Source organism: Anopheles ziemanni, chromosome 2 (assembly GCF_943734765.1).
Source record: "Anopheles ziemanni chromosome 2, idAnoZiCoDA_A2_x.2, whole genome shotgun sequence".
Lineage (NCBI taxonomy): Eukaryota > Metazoa > Arthropoda > Insecta > Diptera > Culicidae > Anopheles > Anopheles ziemanni.
Window position 1 is genome coordinate 93911326 of NC_080705.1, and position 20933 is coordinate 93932258.

Here is a 20933-nt window from a genome sequence, read left to right on the forward strand (position 1 = left end):
AAGGTTTCATCAAAGGTGTGTTGTGCATCGAGAGCCCATTTATGGATCACGAAAAACAAACTCAACTATTATAATTGGGTCTAACTATCACTGCATTGGCAGAATCTGTGTAGTGCTCTGGGTAATAAAACAGCATAAGCCCCCCCATTTTGGCATAAGCCAAAAATAACGATGACGTCACATCGTAGATAGTGAAAACTTTAAATAGTTGTTGTGTCAATAGAATTTCCACAAAGCGCAAGGAGCTGCAAAGAATGTACGGAAAACCCGCAAAGGGTGGAAAATAGCATCCTCCAGAAAAGGAGCTACGGAAAAGTGGTTAGAATGTCCGCACGGCGTATCATCAGGAGCATTTTCTAAGGGCTTTGATTTTTTTTTTATTGTGAAAATCGGAATTCATTTCCTTCATCGCTATCACAGAAGTGCGCAAAAGCGTGTAGTGTCACCGATCCCTGAAAAATGAAGTAAGGCATTGAATAGTTATCAACACAAAGCGTGTTACAGACATCTGCATTGCTTACTATATAAAAGTATATAAGCAATTATGTATTCCATTTGTGAGAGCGTGAATGAACGTATAATACAACCATGAAAATGATACCTTCGCCTTAGAAAAAACGGAGACCCACTAGTGGCGGTGGTGGTCCGCACCACCGGATCACCTTCGCTAGTTTTCCATACAAACTAGGCTTGCGGTTCCCCTTTTCTTTCTGCTGCATGCCAATCTAAGTAAATGCTGCGATTAAAGGATACTTTGTACGGAATCGGTGAAGCTACCCATTTATTTACATTATCCAAAAGTCGGCCCCCTTATTTATTATTACACACGACACACAGATTCCGTTTTCCGTCAGAAACACATTATGGGCTAGTTGTTTATGCACAGTTATTTTGTATTATGTTGCAATATTTGCCAGCAACACCTACAGTTATTTATCATAATCGTTTCCCCTACTGGCGCATAACGAGTTCACACCTCTTGTGTGGCAAATCGCAATAGTATCCCAGTTGTCTCCAAAGCTGCCGCCAGCCACTAGGCAAGTCAGCACACTCCTGGGCCCATGTCGTGCCCCTTTAAACCTTCGTTTTCCAGGGTGAACCGAGAACAAATTATTAAAATCAATAAAATAAAAATAAAAGCACGAACCACTGGCGAAGGATAGGCATTTCGCATCCGTCGACAAAGGACAACACTTGACGGAGCACTTTGTCTCACTCTACTGGAAGCTTCAAAGAATTTGATTTCTCCAGACACTTCAAGTTTGGATTTGGATAAGGAAATATGTGTTAAAGTTAAAGAAACACTTTCACTTTTGTCAACATAAACGTGCTCCTTCTTTGGCACAACAAGTTTATAAACTTATTCCTGATTATTTTCAGCTTGTTTTGTGAAATGGCCATGTACAGATAGTGTTGCTAATAGCAGTAGGAAACCAGACCCAAGTGAAACATTATATTTTTCCACTAAACAATATTCATAATTATACTTGCAAAACCCTTACCGGATTCTATAAGTAGTGTTGGAATAACATTAATGCACAATGCCTGTACGTCGAGGACACGTCGCTCCAAAAACGACTCTTATTGAGACAATTATTCGAAAATTTGATACACATAGTAAGTATATATGCCAACGACTACTAACGATAGCAATGTTACATAGCATAGCATAAGCTTTCTACTGCATGATGATGAGTCACACTCTAGTGCCTATTAATTTACTAAATAAAATATTGCCACCGTCGTCAATCCAGCGCTAATGCAATACAATGCTAATGTCACTTTGTTTCCATTTGCAGATCGCAGTTTTTTAGTAGCAAATGCACAACCAGAATCATGCCACATTATCTTCTGTTCGGACGGATTCTGCAAAATGACTGGTTTCACCAGAGCGGAAGTGATGCAGCGATCGGCTTGCACCGATTTCCTGCAAGGCCAAATGACATCCGTTGGTGTAATGGAATCTATCAAAGAAGCACTGAGAAAAGGCGAAGAAAAGCATTTTGAAATTCTTTACTACAGAAAAGACGGTAAGTTGCACTCTTTAAATCGAATGCCTTTAGAACGTTTCTTTGGGGACATGATAAGAACTATTCGCGGTTACTGAATAGAAAATGGTCGTATCGTGGCGATTTATTTCAAATAAACTAACTGATCAAAGTACCCTGCCACGTGATCGTGCACAAATGACTGTTATGATAGGATCCTAAAATTGTGTTTGCATGATCACAAAAGGTCAATTATGATATTCGCAAAATCATCATCAGATCGAAGGCATGCATGCAAACTGAAAACGTTTAGAGCATTATAATTTGCTTTTAAACCAACCATAACGTACGTTTTAGGTATTTACCAACGTGTCATTAAAACGATCAGGTTGTGTGTTTTGACAACTGATGAAAAGGACGACATTTTGACATTTGCAAAGCCTATATCGTTAACCCAGAAAGGACGAATTTACGCTTCAAGGGTTAACATTTTTTGGGTGCAATTTTTTGCTTATTGACCTGTATTTTTGAAATTATTGATATGATATATATTTCTATGAAAGCGTACACAAGATTTTAGACAAGAGAAAAGTGTTTAGCGTAGATTTGGTGCTTGAAGTGGGTGAAATTCGTGTAGTATGAGGTCAAGAATAACGTTTTTCAGCAGCTTGAATGTGTTATTAATCACGTAAACGGTAGCTTTTTCACAGTAAAACCGACTATCTCAAATTTGACAGCATCTTGTTTTTTAGTTAGCTTGAGGCAGTTTGACACAACACTTCACAAGTGTTCGTGCGCAGACTCGATTCTGCGTTGCCGTTGTGTTAATGCTGCTTTTCGTTGCACCCAGTTGATTCGTTGTTTACTTCGTTCTAAAACAAGCACCACCAGCAGCATCCACTGATAAGGAAGAAAAGAAATTGTCAGCTCGCGTAGTAATCTTATGAGCCTGCAATGAGTGTTTGCTCACCCACTATCTCGGACTGTGATCAAGAAGAAGGCAGCGTATCCAGTGCCAGGGGTATTAACAGGCTCCAGAACGTACAAATCGATGATACAATGAGGCCTATCCGACCGTACGTGACGAGCCAGCGCACCAGAAGCGACAGTGATATTACAGTGGAAACAAAGGATCAGGCGGATGACGAGGGAATTGTCGAATCGCCAGTGCTTCAGGATAGCCACACCGCAGAGATGGAGGAGCGACTGAGGCGCAAGCTTCAATTTTTCTTCATGAACCCGATAGAAAAATGGGAGGCCAAGCGACGTTTTCCGTACAAGTTCGTAGTGCAAGTGATCAAAATCGTGCTCGTGACGCTGCAGCTCTGCCTATTCGCACATTCCCGCTATATGCACGTGAACTATACGTGGGACAATACGGTCACCTTTTCGCATTTGTTTCTCCGCGGCTGGGACATCACAATGGAGGTGAACAATTATCCGCCCGAAACGGGCCCATTATCCGTGTACATGATCGACGAGTTCTTCCGAACCATAGACTACGCCGCGGCAGGATACGCGAATCTCCCGCAGGCCATCGGTCCGTACTCGTTTCCGACCGAGGACAACACGATGGCCCCGATGAGCCTGTGTCTGTACCGCTACAAAGACGGTACCATCTTTGGGTTCAACGAAAGCTACGTATTCAACCCGGAAATCGACACGCTTTGCGTGTACCTATACCAGAACGTCACCGTGAAGGGCAGCCAGGCGTATCTGCGCGAGAAAGATATACACATCAACTTCTCGGCGCTAGTGAAAGCGGAACTACGGTTTGCCATCAAAACAGTAAACTTCAAGGCGGCTGGGCCGATAACGGCGCCAGACTGTTATCGCTTCGATATTCTCATATTTTTCAACAACCAAGATCACGACGGTCAGATGACTCTCCGGCTCGAGGCGGAACCAACGCGCCTAGTTTGCCATGGCGACGTAGAGTTCATAAAGAACTCGCAGATCGACGATGCGCTCCGGAGCCTGCTGAATATACTTGTGATCGTGATTTGCCTCGTCTCGTTTGGGCTGTGTGCTCGGGCAATTTTCCGCGCCCAGCTGCTCCGGGTGATGACGTGCGACTTTTTCCAGCAAACCTACGGGAAAGATCTGAGCAGTGAGGGCAAATGGGAGTTCGTCAACATGTGGTACATCATGATCGTCTTCAACGACGTGCTGCTCATTATCGGATCCGCCCTGAAGGAGGAGATTGAACGGAAGCACTTCATCGCGGACGACTGGAACGTCTGTTCGCTTTTGCTGGGCGTAGGCAACTCGCTCGTGTGGTTTGGCGTCTTGCGCTACTTGGGATTCTTCAAAACATACAATGTCGTCATACTGACGCTCAAAAAAGCCACCCCAAAGATAAGCCGATTTCTGCTCTGCGCACTCATCATCTACGCTGGGTTTACCTTCTGCGGCTGGCTGGTGCTCGGTCCGTACCACATCAAGTTCCGATCGCTGTCCACCACCTCCGAATGCCTCTTTGCACTCATCAACGGCGATGACATGTTTGCCACCTTTTCGATCATGTCCGAGAAATCGTTAATGCTCTGGTGGTTCTGCCGCATTTATCTCTACTCCTTCACCAGCCTGTACATCTACGTTGTGCTGTCCCTGTTTATTTCCGTCATAATGGATGCGTACGATACGATTAAGAAGTATTACAAAGATGGGTTTCCGCAATCCGATCTGCGGCTTTTCGTTGGCCCAATCAACCCGAATGACTTCTCCAGCGGTGTGTTTCGAGACCACGAAGAGTTCGAGATGGAAGTGATGTCGCTGAAGGACGCCGTTAGGCGCTTATTTTGCGGCTGGAATCCGTCCAGCCGAGGCCCTACAGGATACACTTCTTTAATGCCCAAAGCTTCTACGAGCAACATTAACAACTAAACCAATTTATATACTTCTCAGTATCGTTACCTTACTATTTGTTACGAGCGTTACAATAAAATTTTACAAAATCTAACGACGCCTGCTCAGTTTGTCTCACATTATTTAAATTCCACACAAGCGTCATGCGGTGTGATGAAAGAAATTTGACATTAAGGTTTCATCATTTTTATTGGGTTCATTAAGCGTATTATACTTTTGACATAAATTTAAAGCATGCTTCGATGAAACGAGTATATTTTGCAAAGGAATTTCCATTCACTACTTCGTTGCATGATTGTGTGTGGTGTGTGTGAATGTTTTGGTGTTCTACGTTCTTAATTTCATCAGTTGTTCTACTGATTGCAATGTTAATATGCCGTTGAAAGTTACCTACATTTTTGTCCACTGTCCATCTGGATGGCTGTGTTTGAATAGAGGACTTATGCAAAATGCCATTTAAACAAGCAGGCACATGGCGGACTGGCGCGGAGCTAAAGCACAAAACCATATACGAGCTGAGGTTGGCGTGGGACTATAATGTGCCGGTAGGAATTTTTCCATAAAAATTCCGTGTAAAACACACATGCGTTTATTTTATAATAACGAGAACCCCCTTTCATAGTTTTCATCACGTAGAAATCTATCTAAATATTACTTTTCCTTCCTTCGCAGGCACCAAGTTTCTATGCTCGGAAGTCATCGCTCCCATACGTTCCGAAGTGGATGACATCTCTCTGTTCATTATCAACTTTGAGGATCTCTCGAATCCGTCGAATCCCGAGCCCATAGAACAAGTAAAGTTAAGCAAATGTAAGTTTCCTTCCACATAAACTTTTGTAGTGACACAGATTCCACCTAAAATCACTCGCTCTTTCTATTGACTCACGACAGTTGACAAAGCCAGAGCTAGCTTTCGACAATCATTCCGAATCGGCCATATAGCATTGCGAGATCGTGGTCTACGATTAGCGGGTTACCTCACCCCTCCATCGGACGCTACTCAGGAGGATGACGAAATTATTGCACCAAAACACACAATAGAAAGGTAACAATACCACCACTTCCAGCGTCCTACAACAAAGCCATCCATGATCGAGAATGATCGAGAGTAATTGATATCTATTTTTCATTTCCAGTGTGCCAGCTAACCAGAAAACGGTTCTCAAGGTGCAAGGAAACATATGGGCGCCAATGTCCACACCTGCTCTTACAAGGACGAAAGAATTGGAATGTCTTCCCCACGACATGGATACCCTTAGCGGGCCTGGGGAGATTGTGATCACTGCTCCAGATGTAGGGCTCCCTTTTCCAATCATCGCGATTATGCGAATAGCAATTTAGATTTCAATATTCCCTTTCATTCATCCGACCATTTCAACTATTTTCAATTTGCAGACGAGGAAAAATGTGGTACTGGAAAGCAAGGAGCACATTTCATCAAAAGAGATGAAACCGGAGTTTGTCCAAACGAAGAGCTTAGACTTTGAAGCACAATTCAAATGTAAGTGCAATTTACCATCCAGTACGCCACCACACCCTTTGTTTTTTTTCTTTCTCCTGCCGTCTATCCACATTTCCTTCTCTCTCTCAACTGATCCTCTCTTCTGCGTGAAAGGATAGGTATTGGATTTGGTTTAACTACTTTGAGTGTTTTATACTTCATATACTTTGAAATCAACAAACATCTTGGTTGGAAAAGCTTCCATTAGTTCGTCACATTTTGCTTTTAATTAAAACGTGCAGAGTTGCTCCCTTTCCCCCGAAAATTGAGAGAAACCTCCAACTACTAGCACCATGTTTTCGCCAAAGGGAAAGTCACTTGACATGACGATAACAGTTTGAATGGCTTCATTTTCGTGTATTTAACATTGATTTGTGTGTCTTGTGCTGCATATTTAAATTAAAAAAAGGTATAATACATGTTGTAAAGCTTATTATCATTTTGCATTTGCTTTTACAACGTTTGTTTTTAGCGCCCAAAAGTTCCCGATGTGTGCGTGGGGTGAAAACATCTCGTGTTGTATGCAAATTTATAAACCGCAAAATACCGATTGTGTTGAACTGGTGGTTAATCTTGCAAAGCAACCGATAAAATTCGATTTTCGGAATGAAAATTGCCAATTTTTTTGACAAAATATTAACATTATGAAGACCATACCCTTTCCATACAACAAAAGCGTACCGGGAGATTGCCATTGCCAGTGTGAATTTACCAAGACAACTCGTTTCTTTTTTGACAACTTTGGTTTGATCTGTGAAATAACTTGTTCTGATTTTGGTTACTTTGTAGATGTGGAAAGCGCTAAACTTATTCGCTGTTTCGAAAATACACATTCCCAAACAAGCCGTGGATTCGTAGAAAAACGTGCCCATACGGTAGACGATTTTATGAGAGGTAAACATATTTATGTTCGGTTCTCGAATAATACCCTTTAAACAAATAACAAAACAAAAAACCAAAAATACAAAATCATCTACTCGCCACCTTTTTTAACGATTTGATTCTATATCTGCCTACTTGCGAGCACGCCCGATAATCATATATATATACATAAACTTTTATAAAAAAAAAAAAACAAACGTCTTAAGCAGAAACCAAACAGAATGTAACAACTTCATCAGAATGTCTATAAAAAAAAGTCGCATTTCAACAATATGCTTGTAGCCAACCTGAACAAAAACAGGCACCATGCGTCTCACCAAGTGCCGTATGCTGCTTTTGCTTCTAGGTCAATGCACTAAAATGCCGTCACGAGTTTGCTTTTTTTTCTGCGATCTTCATCCTGCCATGATCGCAAACTGTCCGCAAGGAGATGATGAAGAATACAATTTTCGTAACGAAGCACTCTTTTTTACCGTAGCAAGGCCTTGTTTAAAGCGCTTTCGTCCCCTACGACCCTCGCTGCCCAACACACCTATGCAATGTACAGAGAGCAACATAAAAATAATGCACAGTGGACAGTGAGACGGGACTCAAAAATTGCATCGTCTGTCGCTCCTTCAATCCCTTAAACAAAAACCCCCCACTCTATCAACAGCAGCCTCATATATTATTTGTTTGGAGAAATTAGCCTATCCAACGCACGAAACACTTACGCGCCACGGTCACGTGCTTGAGAAAAGCTCAACGAAAAACATGTTTCAAACCTAATAACATGTTGTCCTCCCCCAGCAACACACATTCACAAACCCCACACACTGTATATTGCTGAACCGCACACACCCGATCTAATATACGCCCCAAGGATTTGAATAACAAGCCCACGTTGCCTTCGAATTGCATGCCCTTTTGCTACCCCATAGATCATTTTCGTTCGAGATTGTAGATTGCGCCACAAATACCCACAAACCGGTACACCAACTAAAAACTATGTTCGTTCTCTATATACATAATATATACATAATAATTTATCGTTTCAATACAATAATTTGCTATGGACAAAAAAAAACATATTCTGTTCCTTTCAGCAGCAATGATAACACACTGATCTGTAAAAGCTTTATATTGAAAAGGGGTATATTTGCTATCGTTGAACATTTTCATTATTTTAGTTTGCTGGCTGAAAACTGTATAATATTCAATCAAGAATCAACCTTTTTTTATTGTTGCTGAAACATTCATCAACCCGCGAGGTGAGTAACAGTTCCGATCACAATATTTGTTATGCCTGTGCAACTGTAACACCTGTCCTCCTCGTAATCCTAGTTGCCGTGTGTCCCTTGGTCCTCTCTCCCCCACCATTTACCTTATTTTATTTGTTTCTGTTCCTCAGCATCCTTCTAAAATCCTGCCTCTCCCCGCTTTTTCCACCCCCTTCGTTCGTTTTGTCTCTATCTCCAGGCTTTAAGTGTCCGTGGTTGTTCTGTCATATCGGCTACCCCGTAACACACCTTACAGATGGGCGTGTGTGGCGTGGCTGAATTTCACTAAACCGCTCGCGTTCTGGCTTCCGATGAATCTTATAGCGATGGCCATGTGTTTCCAGTTCGTACATCTAACTCTTGCTTTTATACTGTTGAATGTTCCTTTCTAGTAGTAGTATTACATTTTAAAGCGTGTTACTGAACGGAATATTGTACAAAAATAGTTTTCTCCAGTCAGTCACACGGTTTAGGGATCATGCAAGACAACTTATGAGTAAATCATTGCAAACACAATAGCAAAATGTTATTGGTTTCGTCATTTGTAATTGTCATGAGTAAAAGATCCATTTTTGCAATTTTAATTAACCTCAAGAAGAACAAAAACCATTACTATGGCACAATCAAAAACTGAGATTCAAATTGTATTTATAATAAATGCACCAAACAAAAGCACGTATCAACACACTGTACACCAGTTTTATTTGCGACGCTCTTTTTGTGATCAATACTAATCAAAGCTTCCAACATTTGTTGACAAAAAAAAATGCAGATCGACACACGATCACTTTTGAAACACAATATTCAAAAACCCTAGATAGAAAGACAAATAGTTCAATAGTTCCGGTTTTTTGTTTTTGTTTCAATAGCAACTATGCAAGAGTTACATGTTCAGTTGCGTGTTGTTGTGGTTCGTTGCTGCTCAAAATGTTTGCAGTTTTATACATTGCTGCTGTCCGTAGTGTAAATATTGAAATACAATTCACTTTTAATGCTCCTTTTCTCTGACTAACTGTAACCCTCCGAACCACTACTCTGCCGGGATGTATGCACTAAACCAGATTTAACTAACCACAGTGAATGTGCGGTTCCGTGTGTTTCTTTCCGTTCCGTTCCGTTCTCCCTACTCCGCAGGTCCCGTCAGTCATAACGCCAGGTTGTACTTTCCCTACGTGTCCTCGGAAAGCGATCTTCAACGCTACAAGGCAGTCCCGTTGAAGCAGACAAACAATAGTAGCGCCGCTCAGGACGCGAGGACCAGCTCATCACTTTCAAATGTGCCTTCAGATTCGCTAAAAACAAAGGTACATATATCTACATATATAAATATATCGTATCGCTCTGTGTTGCTAAACATTCGCGTCCCAACTTTGGCTTGCCTTGTGGCCGGGTCTGGCGCGCTGCTTGTTTTTTTTTTTCATTTTTCCATTTTCTGTGTCATTTCTATTTACATTATTATATCCCTAAAACCTATTTGTGCAAACAGGACAATGGCTCTGGCAAATATTTCCAAGGTACGCGGCAAACCATTAATATGGGGGAGAAGGTGGCACAGGTAAGGGAACAAAACTGGAAAGGGAGAAGAAAAAAAAAACACACACACACACCACACACACACACACACATTTTGCGGGGAGGGAAAGAAATGAAATGCCAAGATTGAGACGCACTTTCTACATTATCCTTACGCGGTGTGTGTGTTGCACCGAAAATTTTACCCAAAACAAAATCACTCCAAAATAGACAAACTCCTCCTCCTCCTCCTCCTCGACAAGTATGAAATTTAGAAACCGAAACTAAAAACAAAATGCATCCGCTTGCAGCTTGCAGCTTTGCGCTTAGTTGATTCCTTGTTATCCTGTTTTCTCAATTGTCCCAGAGCCCTGTGATTATGTAAAACAACCTATTTGGCACTCCTCTCGAAACTCCCGGAGAGTTCAGAATCAATTGAAAAACCCCCATTGAGGTGGCAGATGCGAGTGGCGGCATTCGTGCCATGTGAAGGGGGTTTGGAAGGTGGGCGGCCACAGATGCCACCCGTGCGCCCACCCATTCCGCGAGGTAGTAGTGGGCGAGTAGAGTAGAGCTGCCAGAAGTAGAAAGTCTCACGTCTCATTTCTATCACACCTGTTATGTGCGCACCACACCACCACTGTTGTCTGTGTGTTTGTTTGCCGCCTAGACCCGCCAGCCAGCCAGCCAGCCAGCAAGCCAGCCGACATGCCAAGAGCAACCAAACGAATGTCCTTTTTGCGTTCCGTTTTCCTTTTTTCTTTTTTGCTTTTCTCCGCACACACCACACCACACGTAACCGGGTAAGTAGTCGCTTTGCATGTCTGCGTGCGCTTGTTGCCAGTGTAGTGTGCTGCTCTACTTCAGAGTCCTAGGTCCCACATAAATCCCTGTTCCTCGGGCCGTTTGTGTTGGCCCCTCTGTGTGTGGTAATGGTACTCTTCTACTCGGCCTCATCTGCTCCCGGCGTTCCCGGTCTCTGGTCCCGCCCCGCGCCCGTTGCATTTTCTCGTCTCGCGCGCGCAGTTCGAGAGAACGAATCCTATTTGTAGCCCCCGAACACACATTCGCACAACATCCCCCCGCGCGCCCGCCCGCCCGCCCGCCTAGGATAGAGCCCAGGACCAAATAGTGTGTGTGTGTGCGTGTAGGTGGGTGGTCTACGATTCCCTCTTCAAGTCAAGTGCAGAAAGAACCACCATCTCCGACACTCGGCAGGCAGGCATGCCACCAGTGGAAGTAAAGCCATCCGTACGCACGGTGGTTGGTTGTTGTCCTAGAGCCTTCTCTAGGCCAGTTGGGGAGCAGCAGTGCTGGCAGCTGGAACGACTGGTTCAAGCTTAGTCGTTGGCTCGCTTTTTTGGGGGATTGGTGTCCGTTTGGTGGTGCCTCTATAGTTGCTCGTTGGCTGATTGAAACCCCCACACACCACCGTGTGATTGAAATGTTCTTGCACAAGACCACAAGAGTCAGGGTGCTTAGTTGTTCACCGGAAGCGGATTGGTGCGCATCTTAGTGTTGGCAGGCCCTACAAGCAAAGAGCAAAGTCCCGAGAACGAAGCCTGGGGCCGATCGGTTCCAGCACACATATCAAAAAAACATAATTATATAATATTGTTGCCTACCACCTTCGTACGGTACCTACCTAGCCAGTTCCCATTTCGTTGACCTAAAAGCCATCATTGTGTGTTTCGTGTGAGATCATTCGTCATAAAGTCGTGTTATTGCTTGGCGAACCTAACCCACTCACTCTCCTGTTATTGCCGTTACTAATGGTCGTTAATCTGTGTGGTGTGGTGTGGAATGGACACAAAAGTGTTGTTGTTGTCTGACCGCTCGGAGTGAAACATACGCATGTGTTGTTGCTGCGATACCTACGGTTAGGAGCTTAATGAACCAACAGAGGCACAAATAGTCTCGCTTGACGTGTGTGTCCCCTCGCATCGGAAACGGTGGTTGGTCGTGTCGTTGTGGATCACCCGACGAGGCTAGTTGCACATAGAAAAGATAGCGTGATAGCGAAAATAAACAGCGCACCACCCGACCCGACCGACCTCCCCCCTTCATCACCACAGGTAGCGAGGAAAAAGTATGTTGGCAAAACCATGTCCGAGGCAAGTTTGCGGGCCAACTCGTGCGTCGAATTGTCCGAGATACGCAAGCTAGACAGTTTGCTGCGGCAGTGCGAGACGCTAAGCTACGACGACCTGTCCTCGGGTAGCAATGGGGAGCGCGAGCTAGAGGACTACATGGAGCAGCGGAAGCGGGTCCGGCAGAGGCGCAACTCTTCCGGCAGTTGCATCTGCACACCGCCGACGACGACGCACAACAAGTCCAGCCTGTCGTTGCTGACGAATCTGAGCTTCCTCCGGGGTGCCAGGAAGATTATGGGTGCGGTGAATGGGCACCATCACCATCACCATCACCAGGGTGGTCGGAAACCAGCACCAGGCGCCTCCACCGAGCAGCAACACTGTGCCGTGATGCTTCCAGCCTTGGACCACCCGGAGGACTGTTGCTGGCTGCTGTCGCAGAAGTCGTTTACCACCAAGAGCTGCTCGAACCTACCGAAGGGTGTGTGCCTGCACCATGGGCAACTGCTCTGTCCGCCGGCCATGTCCGACAAACAGCGCTATCAGCACGCGGCGGACAACTTCTTCAGCCTGTCGGAGAGCCTGCTGTCGAACTTACGCAAACCACGGACGTCCCATGCGGGCTGCCGAAATGCGTGCGGCTGGGAGGGGCTTTCGCACCCGCCAGATCCTGCCACCAATCCACCACCGATACGACTGGACGAGTCAGCCGACCCTCCGCCACCCAACACTACGCACGCGGAAGAACGGTGCCCCAATGCCACCGAGGTTGAAAAAGACGAGCCGGAAGAGGACAATCGGATAGTGAACATCATAGAAACGCCGAGCATCGTGCCGATTTCGATCCGGAGCCTCAACAGTGCCCTGTCCGATCGGCTCTGCTACACCGCCCGGGGGGCTCAGCAGCGGTCGTTCGACAACAAGTCGGACAAGTCGGTGACCCACTCGCAAGCGAACAGCGTCAAGTCGCGCTCGAAGTTCTCGCCGCTGTCGCGCAAGGTCTCGCATAAGACCAACAGCTTCGACACGGAGCCGGCCGAGGGGGCGAAAGAGTCGCTGCTCGGGCACAAGTTTGAAAAGATACTTCCAGAGCCGGTGGAAACAGTAAGTCCCCCGTAGAGCGTAGACGTTGATCGTTGTTCTCGATATCGTTGTTTGTGTGCCCCGTTTTTTGTACGTACATATTTATTTTCGGAGCAAAGTAGGCGAGGCAAGCAGCATCAAGTAGCAAGTGTAGTGGCAATACCATAATTAACCGTTTCGATAATCCCGCATTTTTTTTGGAGAGAAGGACTGAAAATGGTACAATGACGGACGGTGTGAAACACACATTATCGATGCCGCGCACGTCAGAAGGGCCTTGGAGCTCGTCGACGAGTGTGTGCTAGCAATGAGTGAACCTTTGCGGAAGGTCACGACACCCAAAATTCCCCTGAGGTCAGCTGTAAATACGGTAGCACCTTTGGTGTGTGGCACGTTGTCCCCTGGGCGTCCGTTGAAGAGACGGGGACATAAATGTTTCCTTCGCCAGGCTCGCCAGGCTGCAAAAGGCATTGAAAATGGAACCGGCAGACCATCGGGCTCAACGCCATCACCAACCAGTGCCTACTACGTGCCAGCCCTCGTACCGGGCTAAATTATGTTTACGACCCATAATCCCCAGTTGTATTGTAACTGGTTGCTTTGATTAATACACACCATCTGTTTTTGTAGGCATGGCGACACATGGCGGTATACCATATACGCGTTTTGCTTGGCAGAACCACGAGCACGTACGAGGAGGTGGCGTGAAAATCATTTGCCGATTGAAAAATGAATAATTTCTAATGATTATTCTCTGCTCCGATGGGCAACCCGCACGCCTCTCTGTCATGTGCCAGCGCAATGTTCTGCTGCCCTCCTGGCAAAAGGCAAACAAGAATCCGAGCGCACCGATAAAATGACGACGACGAACCACGGACACGAGAGTGCAAGTCCTTGTTTTCCTGGTGGGAAAGGATACACACAGAATCACCAACACATGTGCACGACGCACGGACGGACGGAACATTTTCTCTCATCGAACCGCCAAGAGTCGGCGCCTTCCCCTTTCAACTACTATAAAATTTACACACACACACACAAACGGGCGAGCAAAACGAAAGGATACCCCACGACCGGTCTCGTGGTGGTAATCCGTGAATTTCCGTGTCCATATTGGTGTAGGCTGCTATCCCTCCCTATGCACACACATAACGCGAACCGAGCGAATCTCGGGTACGGAAAAGCGGGTGTTCTCTTCCGTCCACATGGTGGAAAGATGTTTCTCCCCAGGACAATGAGTTAGTGAAGAGCGAGAACCGTTACTGTGAGGACGCAACGCTTTTACTACTTACTCGTCGTCCTACGAGTTCCAGAGCCCATTAAGGCGGTGCGCGCTACGAGGCTTTTGAGTAGAAAGGCTCAATTTTACAACCATTACACACGCCGTGCATCCTTCCCCCAGTTGGCCACTTTTAATCGCTGCGAAGTGAACGTTCAAACGGTCTCCATTTCAGTGGTCTCCTTGGTGGTCAAGTCCTTGGTTCTGCGAAATCGAAAATCCGTCCTTTCCCGTCGTTCGATTAATGATTGCGCTTTTGCCCCGAGACTCGGGACCAATGATGGCGTGAAACATATCCTTGCCACCGGGGTGCACACGTAGGTGGCGCGCGTGGTGTGTGCTGTAGACACGGAAATCAATAACCATTCACTCCTACCATCGACTACTCTCGAGTGTAGTACGCGAGTGCTAGAACATTTGTGTGGTGCCCTGTTCCGTTTTGCGACGGAATAAAATCGTCCAACGGACCGGATTTTGCAGCAGGCAGGCAGTGCCACCCCCGTTCGGTTAATTGGCACGCATGGGCGAAAAAAAATATGTTTTCTATGATTTCGAGAATCCAGCATAGAGATTGAAAGGCAGAGAAATGGAGAGCGAGACGTGAGAGAACTATGAATCGCGAACAAATTTGGGCAAGGGTGAATAGCATCTACAAAGTGTACTATAAAATCCAAAAATCCAGTCGCGTACGAATATTACAAAAAGCGAAGCAAACGAGAGAGAAGGGGAGTGCTTCCAGTAAGAAGAAAGTTTAATGTCAGAAGCACCATTTGCTCAAACCATGAACATATGCATCAGGTATTATTGCCTCATCAGCCCAACGAGAATCAGTCCATTTTGTCCACTTGTATGAAGACAGTTTTCGCCGAGTTTTCCTTTCAACTTTGTTACGCCAAACCGGGAAGAAGTATACTCTTTCATCGTATTTAAAAATGCTCAATCCAATTTGCTAACGCTGCTAATAGCTGCCCGGCTGGATACATTCTTCAGTAGGTACTCGTAGTAGAGCACAGCAAGTTTAGTATATCGCTGCAAGAGCCAAAAAAGCCAAAGCCTTCATTTTATACTGCTGCTTGCGCGTTTTCGCGTACCCATATTCCAAAAGCTGAGCCAAGGCTGTGTGCGTGTGGGTGTATGTGTGTGCGTTTGTGTGCGTAAATGTGTTGATCCTGGAAACGCAACCTATCGCAAAAGCAAAGGCCTCACACAAAACGGAAGCATTTATGAATAAGGTTTACACTGAGGACCGCAAACTCCAAAGATCACTTTCTTCGTATGTCATGAAGATGAGCAGGGCACACAGTCAGGATCAGACCAACATACCGCTAATAGTCACGACGAACGAGATCGGTGCCAAGCCGAGCTCCTCCACCGCCACCAGTCTCGATTCCGCCTTCAAAACCAAATCCTGCCGGAGCTTCGTGCGCCAATCGAAGCTTAACTATGAACATCGCAACAAATCGGTCCCGCAAAATTTGCAGGTCTGTCTGTGAGGTGTTTGAGAGGGTTTCTCGCTCACCTTTCGCCAATCATCGCCGGTGAAGGAGCTGTGACCAGTTCCTCCCGGTGCGCGCGACTCTTTTACTGACCCCTTTCATGTACCTTTATTATGTATATTCTTCTGCATTCTGCTTACGCCTCCCCACCTCGCAAAACCACCTACTACAAATGGCAACCGGTGCCCGGTGCCTCCCAAAAAAAAAAAAAAAAAACAACCGGACAGGCACAGGAAAAGTGGTCCAGCGTTCGGCTCAGTTCGGACTCGAAGAAAAATCAAATCAAAATTGAAAACCATATCTCCACACACTCCAATTTGAACCTCAATGGGCTCAGTGGCGACAAAGCCAACCTGGGAAAAGAGGTAACTATATTCATCCACACTTCGATCTAGCCACCCGCCTCCCCTTGCCCCCTCATATATGCTGCTATCGCGCCCTCTTGCCACACTCCCGCTCTGCTACGCTAGTAGGTAGCGCTTGTTTCAAGTACGGCTCTAAACATCCCATACCTATGGCTTTCCCGCAGGCCTCTATATGATTCTGCTTTACTCTCTCATTATTATGCTGCACGCAACCGCCACAGTTGTACACAACTGGTCCGCGCCTCAGTGTGTACTAGAATAGTGCTATAGTCGCCGCCTCAGAGCTGATAAAGCGCTTGACAAGTGCGCCCTTTTCTTGCCCTCGCCCTTGGGAATTGTCCTTGATTTGTCGTTTGATAGCCCGCCCGCTTGTGAAACTCTACTATCGATTATCGCCTGCCAACACCTCTCTCCCACCTTCCTCTGCTCCTCTGCTATCTGCCTGCCGTGTACGTAACAACAACGGATCAGTACTGCGCAGGATACTAAGCGTGTACTTCCGTGTGCCACAACATGCCAGCAGCGACCGCTTTGTGGGCCAATATTCAATTCGATCGATGTTTTAGCCAATGACCAACCTCCCCCCTACACTCCGAAAAGACCGAATCGATGGCAAATGAACACCATAACTTCGGCAATAGAACCCCCCAATCCCCCGATCCTTCTCGACAATCACTAAATAGTACGACTCACGTTTCTTCTTGCTTCTCACTTTCTCTCCTTCTCTCTCTCTATCTTTTAACCCGTCAATCGGTTAATATAGGTACTATCGCTTGGCGCGGACGTCCTGCCGGAGTACAAACTGCAGAGCCCCCGTGTTCACAAATGGACAATACTGCACTACTCACCCTTCAAGGCGGTCTGGGATTGGATAATCCTCTTGTTAGTTATGTACACAGCAATATTTACACCCTACGTGGCTGCGTTTCTGCTTAGCGAGCCGGACTACAACTCACGGAAGAATCGAAAATACGCCGATGATCCAATTGTGATAATTGATTTAATAGGTAAGCCCTAAACCTGGTTGGCCCGCAAAAATCGGGGCTTTGCCTCGAACAACACGCAATTGGCGTCAACAACTCACGGTGGTTTTCTGATTTTCACCCCCTTTTCTCTTCTACAGTTGACGTAACCTTCGTTGTTGATATATTGATAAACTTTCGCACGACGTTCGTGAATGGGCAGGACGAGGTAGTGTCGCATCCGGGACGGATCGCCGTGCATTATTTGAGCGGCTGGTTTCTCATAGATCTGGTCGCGGCCATACCGTTCGATCTGCTTCTCGTGGGAAGTGACACAGACGAGGTAATTGCCATGTTTGTTATCCGAAACCAACAACGAAAAAACACGTTGACCTTTGAGAGACGTTTGTATATGTCTGTGTTGCGTACTGCGAGTCATGTAAAGGTGTATATCGGGCCTCTGTAGCTCAGGGGGTAGCTTCTTCAAATCCATGATCTCAAACTTAAGACTGGGAAGCATTGGCTTTTGAGTAAAAAACTAACATGTCGTTTGATGCTGGTTTGATGCTGAATCTAATAACATAATCCCCTCAATTAACCGCAAACTTGGCCGTCGTCGCTAACGTCGTTGGACCGGTTTATCAGATATAAGACGACAAGATTTTTTTAGATTTATTGCAAAAACTAGGGACACAAACCTAATCGCTTACCAGTGTTATAAACAAAAATGTCAAGCCTAACTATGCTCACAACGATACAACGAACTTCTTTATCTTATTTCTTTGTAACTTAGGAAAAGTGCTCGCTATGCAGCTGATATTGATTAAGAAAGGCAAATATTTCCAACTAGAGCCGCTTTTCCTATCGCTACCAGTAATTTTGAGGTGAAATATATCAACCTTAGCGCGTTTTGTTTTTTTTCTTTTATGATTTAGTTTCATTTTACCGTGGATATATTTCATAGCAACCATTTGCATAGAAAGGGCTCGCGATTTGAATTACTAATTTCCTCTTTTTCTCTTCTCACCCTTGGTGTTTTATATTATCTTTCTCTAGTTTTATATCGTGTTGTTGTTGTTTTTTCTGTTTCTTTTCTTTTTGAGATCCATCACTAATGGCAAGTTGTCGGTGCAAACCCGCAATCAAAGTCCCCAAAGCATTGAGCACTAGATCTTGGACGTTCATAACTCTAACCGGACTAGTATACCAGTCACAGGAGCATTTTTATCATGATACTTGTAGTCATCACTCTGTAATCATTTTGAACTACGTTCTAGAGGCTGTTTTCCATGTATCGAAACATAATAATATCCAATATTCTCTATTTTACTTCTTACTCATGGATTGCTAGCATTCTTTTAACTCCTTCTTTGCTACGGTTATAGAAATTTCAGCATGTACTACATGAAAATCAAATAGAATTTTGTGGTTGTACCTTCAACCAATTGCTTTTCTAAAACTAATCTAGATTGCAATCTCTAGCCAAGTCAGCACACAACCAAATACTTTTTTGGGTTATCATTTTGTTTATCGGTTATGCTCTCGTCCGTTCTACCGTGTTGTTCTATCGAAATTCACAAGGAAATGCATACATGCCTTACACCTATGACAGCTAACAAAACCCCTTATCCTAAACACAGTGCAGCACTAAAAAAAAGGTGGCCCTTCAATATCTCAATGGGTTTATGTTACACACGACATGTGTCCTCCTCCCATTGTTGTATCGGTGAAGTTCTTCTCTCGGAGTTTCGTTCCGAGCAACATATGCCAGAGATGGAGAGTTACACAGTTATAAGAATGATATATTCTATTCTTCCTTACTTCTCCACCAAATAACTATTCCTTACCATCATCCTATTACCCATAAATTGTATTGTACTAAATGACGCCAGTTTTTGTATTTTACAGCTTGGCTTGGACAAAGATGAGGTATTGCACTCGAGATTTTGGAAGTATACCTAAGTCTTTCGTTTTTCAACATACATCCTACTGTTTTCGAAAACGTTTAAAACTGGATTCTGCAATGTTACACACCAAAAGCTAATAATCACTATTGTTTGTTTCTGAGTTGCATTCCTGTTTTCGAAAAAGACACATATACACATCAACACCAACACATAGTAACACATGGCAAAAAACAGGTTGAACATGAGTCATTGATAACACACGTATACTATGCGCTTTTTCGGTTATTCCATCTACCCTGTAACAAAATAACAATATCCTTCAATCTAAATCTAAGACCAGCAAAATGTTTCACTATTTATGAAATCATTTGCTTTAGTTCTGCAAATGCTATTACTAGCTATATTATGTATTCTATTGCATACAGCCTGTTTGCATTTACATTTAGACCAATGCCAGATACCAATACCAGATAGTTCCAGCCAAGTGATATTATTATCTTTAAAACAAATCAATGAAACAAAAACCACACAATCACGCATGTTCATAATATTATCATAGACCAAATGATGCTGCCATGCTATACGTTTTCACTTAATCGTAGAGCAGTTTCATTTTACCTCTAGTTTAGAATAATTAATCTTTAATAATTGGCATGCTCATTATTTAAATATTTCTCTCTTGTAACCCTCTCATAACAAAATATTGTTATTCTTATCCAAATATTCCCTTAAAACAAAACCCCCCATTAGAAAGTTGGTAATGTAGTGAACGATTGAACGTAGATAGAAGTATTGCCTTCGGCCTTAAGTTAAAACATGTAAAACAACATTGTGTGCAGATTTAGATGAACTCTAGTCGAGCCGGATTATTTTACCTCAAAAAAACTGAGTATTATTATGCTATGTAGATTTCTAAACAACTATTTAAAATGACAATATGCGCGGCTTCGTATAACGATCCAGAAGAATACCAATTTCCTTCCACTGAACCACATCATAGGACCTAGCCTTCGGTTTGGAAAACCCGATTTCTTAGGAACACTAGAAAAAAAACATAGTGTTCAGAACGGAACGGCTGGTTTGAATTGTGTAAATTTGTAACGAGTAGATTCGAGTAGGCTGTGCGTTTCTTGACTGCGTTTCAAGGGTGCAATTTTTGACCAACGCAGCAGGCTAGATTAAGTTTTTTTCTATATCGTAGCACTCTCTTGCGTTTGGATAGTGGCACGAGAAGCACGCGTTTACCATTTTTAAAATAAAACACAACATAGGAATTAGAGGAAACTAGCAGCGATTGTTTCAAGAGGGAGTTTCGAACAAAACACATAGCATTAAATAACCCTCACATATCATATAGCTACCCTAATTTATCGGAGAGTACAAAGACACTTCAACCGTAAATAAACAGAGAAACAAACTTCCGGAGCAGTAATGGAATCTGGTTGTTGTTGGTTTAAATAATATGTTTAATTTTTTAACCAAGTGCTTGTTTGATTGCCGCATTTAACTCACCATAATGCAAATTTTAAATAAACACAAAAAAGGTTTCCGTTTTCTTGTCACACAGAACAGCAAGAAACGACATCATGAAGCATTTATAATAAACTGTGCTACTTTTGTGTCAATGCTTTACGAATAGTGTTTCGTAAATTTCAGTTGTTTCTTTGTTACAGTTTTTATATCCTCACCTAAACTAGCCTTGCTCTCTTTTAGTATTGTTTGATTAGTTGCATTTTTT

At 44.1% G+C, this 20933-nt stretch overlaps 2 protein-coding genes across 2 annotated transcripts in view; both read left to right on the forward strand.

Moving 5' to 3' along the window:
* The first annotated feature begins 1541 nt into the window (after nt 1-1541).
* Nucleotides 1542-20933, forward strand: part of LOC131294807 (potassium voltage-gated channel subfamily H member 7) — a 23854-nt gene continuing 4462 nt past the window's right edge. The window contains exons 1-15 of the mRNA XM_058322852.1: nt 1542-1617; nt 1800-2030; nt 5529-5666; nt 5748-5901; nt 5993-6149; nt 6252-6357; nt 7147-7251; nt 9633-9802; nt 9985-10053; nt 12086-12461; nt 12504-13207; nt 16189-16326; nt 17090-17333; nt 17450-17631; nt 19197-19217. Of these exons, the coding sequence (XP_058178835.1) occupies nt 1542-1617; nt 1800-2030; nt 5529-5666; nt 5748-5901; nt 5993-6149; nt 6252-6357; nt 7147-7251; nt 9633-9802; nt 9985-10053; nt 12086-12461; nt 12504-13207; nt 16189-16326; nt 17090-17333; nt 17450-17631; nt 19197-19217 (2871 nt within the window). The remainder of the gene's footprint in view (nt 1618-1799; nt 2031-5528; nt 5667-5747; nt 5902-5992; nt 6150-6251; nt 6358-7146; nt 7252-9632; nt 9803-9984; nt 10054-12085; nt 12462-12503; nt 13208-16188; nt 16327-17089; nt 17334-17449; nt 17632-19196; nt 19218-20933) is intronic.
* On the forward strand, nt 2943-4916 carry LOC131282823 (mucolipin-3-like). The gene has a single exon (XM_058312364.1). It carries the CDS (start codon nt 2943-2945, stop codon nt 4872-4874), a length of 1932 nt encoding a protein of 643 aa, XP_058168347.1. The 3' UTR covers nt 4875-4916.